General features: G+C 32.9%; 1 protein-coding gene across 6 annotated transcripts in view; it reads left to right on the top strand.

Moving 5' to 3' along the window:
- The window catches only part of xit (ALG6/ALG8 family glucosyltransferase xit), a 16646-nt gene that overhangs the window by 7548 nt on the left and 6598 nt on the right, over positions 1–2500 (top strand). For all 6 annotated transcript variants that reach the window (XM_027381604.2, XM_027381605.2, XM_027381607.2 and 3 more), the window contains exons 7-8: positions 249–354; positions 1272–1405. In XM_027381604.2, coding sequence (XP_027237405.2) covers positions 249–354; positions 1272–1405 — 240 coding nt within the window. The remainder of the gene's footprint in view (positions 1–248; positions 355–1271; positions 1406–2500) is intronic.

The following is a 2500-nucleotide window of genomic DNA, read 5'->3' as shown; positions in this document are numbered from 1 at the left end:
GCATTACTTCCTTACACTCCCTACTTCTTGTTGACATAAAGAGAACATGGAAGAGTAACTCACCCATGCCTGAGAGGCCTTATTCACTTGAGCCATTGAACATCAGAAATTCAAAGACACCCTATTGACCATAATTGGACTTTCACAGTTGAATTTATATCCCGTGTGCATATCATTTACTTTGTAAAAGATTACAACATGATTGTACAAGGTAATGCTTCGTGCTAATTCCATGCCACTGCCTTCAGGTACTTTCAAGGCTCTTCCCCTTTAAGAGAGGTCTGAGTCATGCTTATTGGGCACCTAACTTCTGGGCACTTTACAACTTTGCTGACAAGGTCCTGGAAGTAGCAGGTAGGGTTTTTTTCTTCATTGATTTGTATGTCTTTTTTTTATATATATACATTTATATGTATTCTTAAACTTATTTAATTAGTAGTATTTGTTGTTTGTTAGCAGAAAATACAGGTTGGGTTCATCTTGACATTGGTGTTTTGAATTTTTGGATATTTGCAAACCTTGCAGAACAGACTTGTATTATGTCACCCAGTGCACATTCATAAATGACAGAAATGGCTTTCATGTAACAAACTTGCCAAATCTTTGGCAGGTAACAAATTTGCCAATTCTTTGACTGGTAATAGACTTGTTACATCATTGACATCTATCAGACATGCCAATCCTTTGAAAGGATATAGACTTCCTCAATCTTTAACAGGTAACAAACGCTAAATTTTTGATAGTTAACAAACTTGGTAAATATCTAACAGGTAGCAAAACTTACTCACTGTTAAGCAGGTAACAAAATAGCTAATTCTTGGGCAAGTGACAAGCATGTTAAAGTTTTGACAGGTAATAAACTTGTTAAGACTGTGAAAGGTAACAAACGCAAAAAAATTTACTGGTAACAAATTTACTCAATCTTGGACAGGTAAGAAATTTGCTGATTTTTAAAAAAATCTATTACAGGTAACAAACTTGTAAAATCTTTGACAAGTAACAAACCAACTAAATTATAGACTTATCAAACTTGCCAAATTTACTTGCTAAATCTTTTATAGGAAAGAAACTTTTTAAATATCGGACAGGTAATGCACTTGCTAAATCTCAGAAAGGTTACAGACTTGTTAAATCTTTGACAGGTAACAAATCAGACAAATTAATAACAAGTAATAAATTATCTTTGATAGATAACAAACTTAATAACTCTTTAACAGATAACGAACTTTATAAATATTTGATGGTTAACAGATTTGATAAATCTTTGACAGGTAACAAACTTGGCTATGTATCAACTGCGGGGAAAGCCAGTATGACAGGAGGCCTTGTGCAAGAGTTCGAACATGCTGTCCTGCCTTCCATCACTCCTCCAATCACTTTCATTGCAACTCTACTGTCAATAATCGTAAGTTCAGTGAAGTTTACTTGTTGGTATGGTTATGGAATGAATAAGAAGGTAATTAGAGCATTAACCATAATGTGATTAAGTTACATTGATTTCAAAGGGAATTTTGAGCCAGAGGTGATGTAACTTGTGCCGTATATCTGTCTCTATATACTGTTTTTTTTTTTTTTTTTTTTTTTTTTTTTTTTTTTTTCTCTCTTCAATTTGATACCATTTTATTTGAACCAAACTGTAGTTTTGAATATATTTTTCATGGTGATTAGCTAAGGAGTATTAAGTATATTCATGTAATCCATTTGCATGCTGATTTAATGTTTTATTGAAGTTAGCTCTCCAATATTTTTCTTAGTTTTTATTCAGTTTGAAAATGAAATAGTATATTGAACAGATTGATGGGATCAAAAAGGGGACAGTGCTAGCTAGATACACAATTATTTATATATCTTCATTAATATTGTTATTGTTACCTGATTACCAGAAGTTAATTCAAAATTCCCCACTTATTTATGATAATGAAGAGTTCCTTACCCATCAGAATACTCTTTGGAAAAATTGACTTTCAATTTTGGGTTCAACAAGATAAATGGAAGTAGGTATCTGTTTATATGTACCTTGCTGATAACACTAAGAAGGCTCGAAGGTAGATTGGATGAAGGGGGTGTCCCTGCAGAGAATAGCCACTCTGCGGGCAGCAACGTCAAACACCTCTACACCACCATCAAGCAGTTGTCATAATTGCTTACAGATATTGAATATCATATTATCAACACCAGAAACATCTTGAAGTTTTCATTAATACCTGATTGTTCCTGAAGACTCTCACAATATACCGTTTCCTTTGAGCATTCAATTGTCCCTCAGCATGTGGTCTAAAAATATAACAGCTACATGATATTGAATAAAGCTAGCTTATACAAAGAGTAATTTTCTACTTATTATGGCCTGTATTTGATTTCATGTCTATTTAAAAGAGTTATGAAATTGGCTAGAATGCAGAACTAGAATGCAATCCCTGTTGGGATTTTCAGTTTTCTAAAAAATGCTAATGTTGTAAGATTTTTTTCTTCTTTTTCTTTTTTTTCATTCTAGCACAGA

The sequence above is a fragment of the Penaeus vannamei genome, chromosome 34 (assembly GCF_042767895.1).
Source record: "Penaeus vannamei isolate JL-2024 chromosome 34, ASM4276789v1, whole genome shotgun sequence".
Classification (NCBI taxonomy): Eukaryota; Metazoa; Arthropoda; class Malacostraca; order Decapoda; family Penaeidae; genus Penaeus; species Penaeus vannamei.
This window is presented reverse-complemented; position numbering and strand designations above follow the sequence as displayed.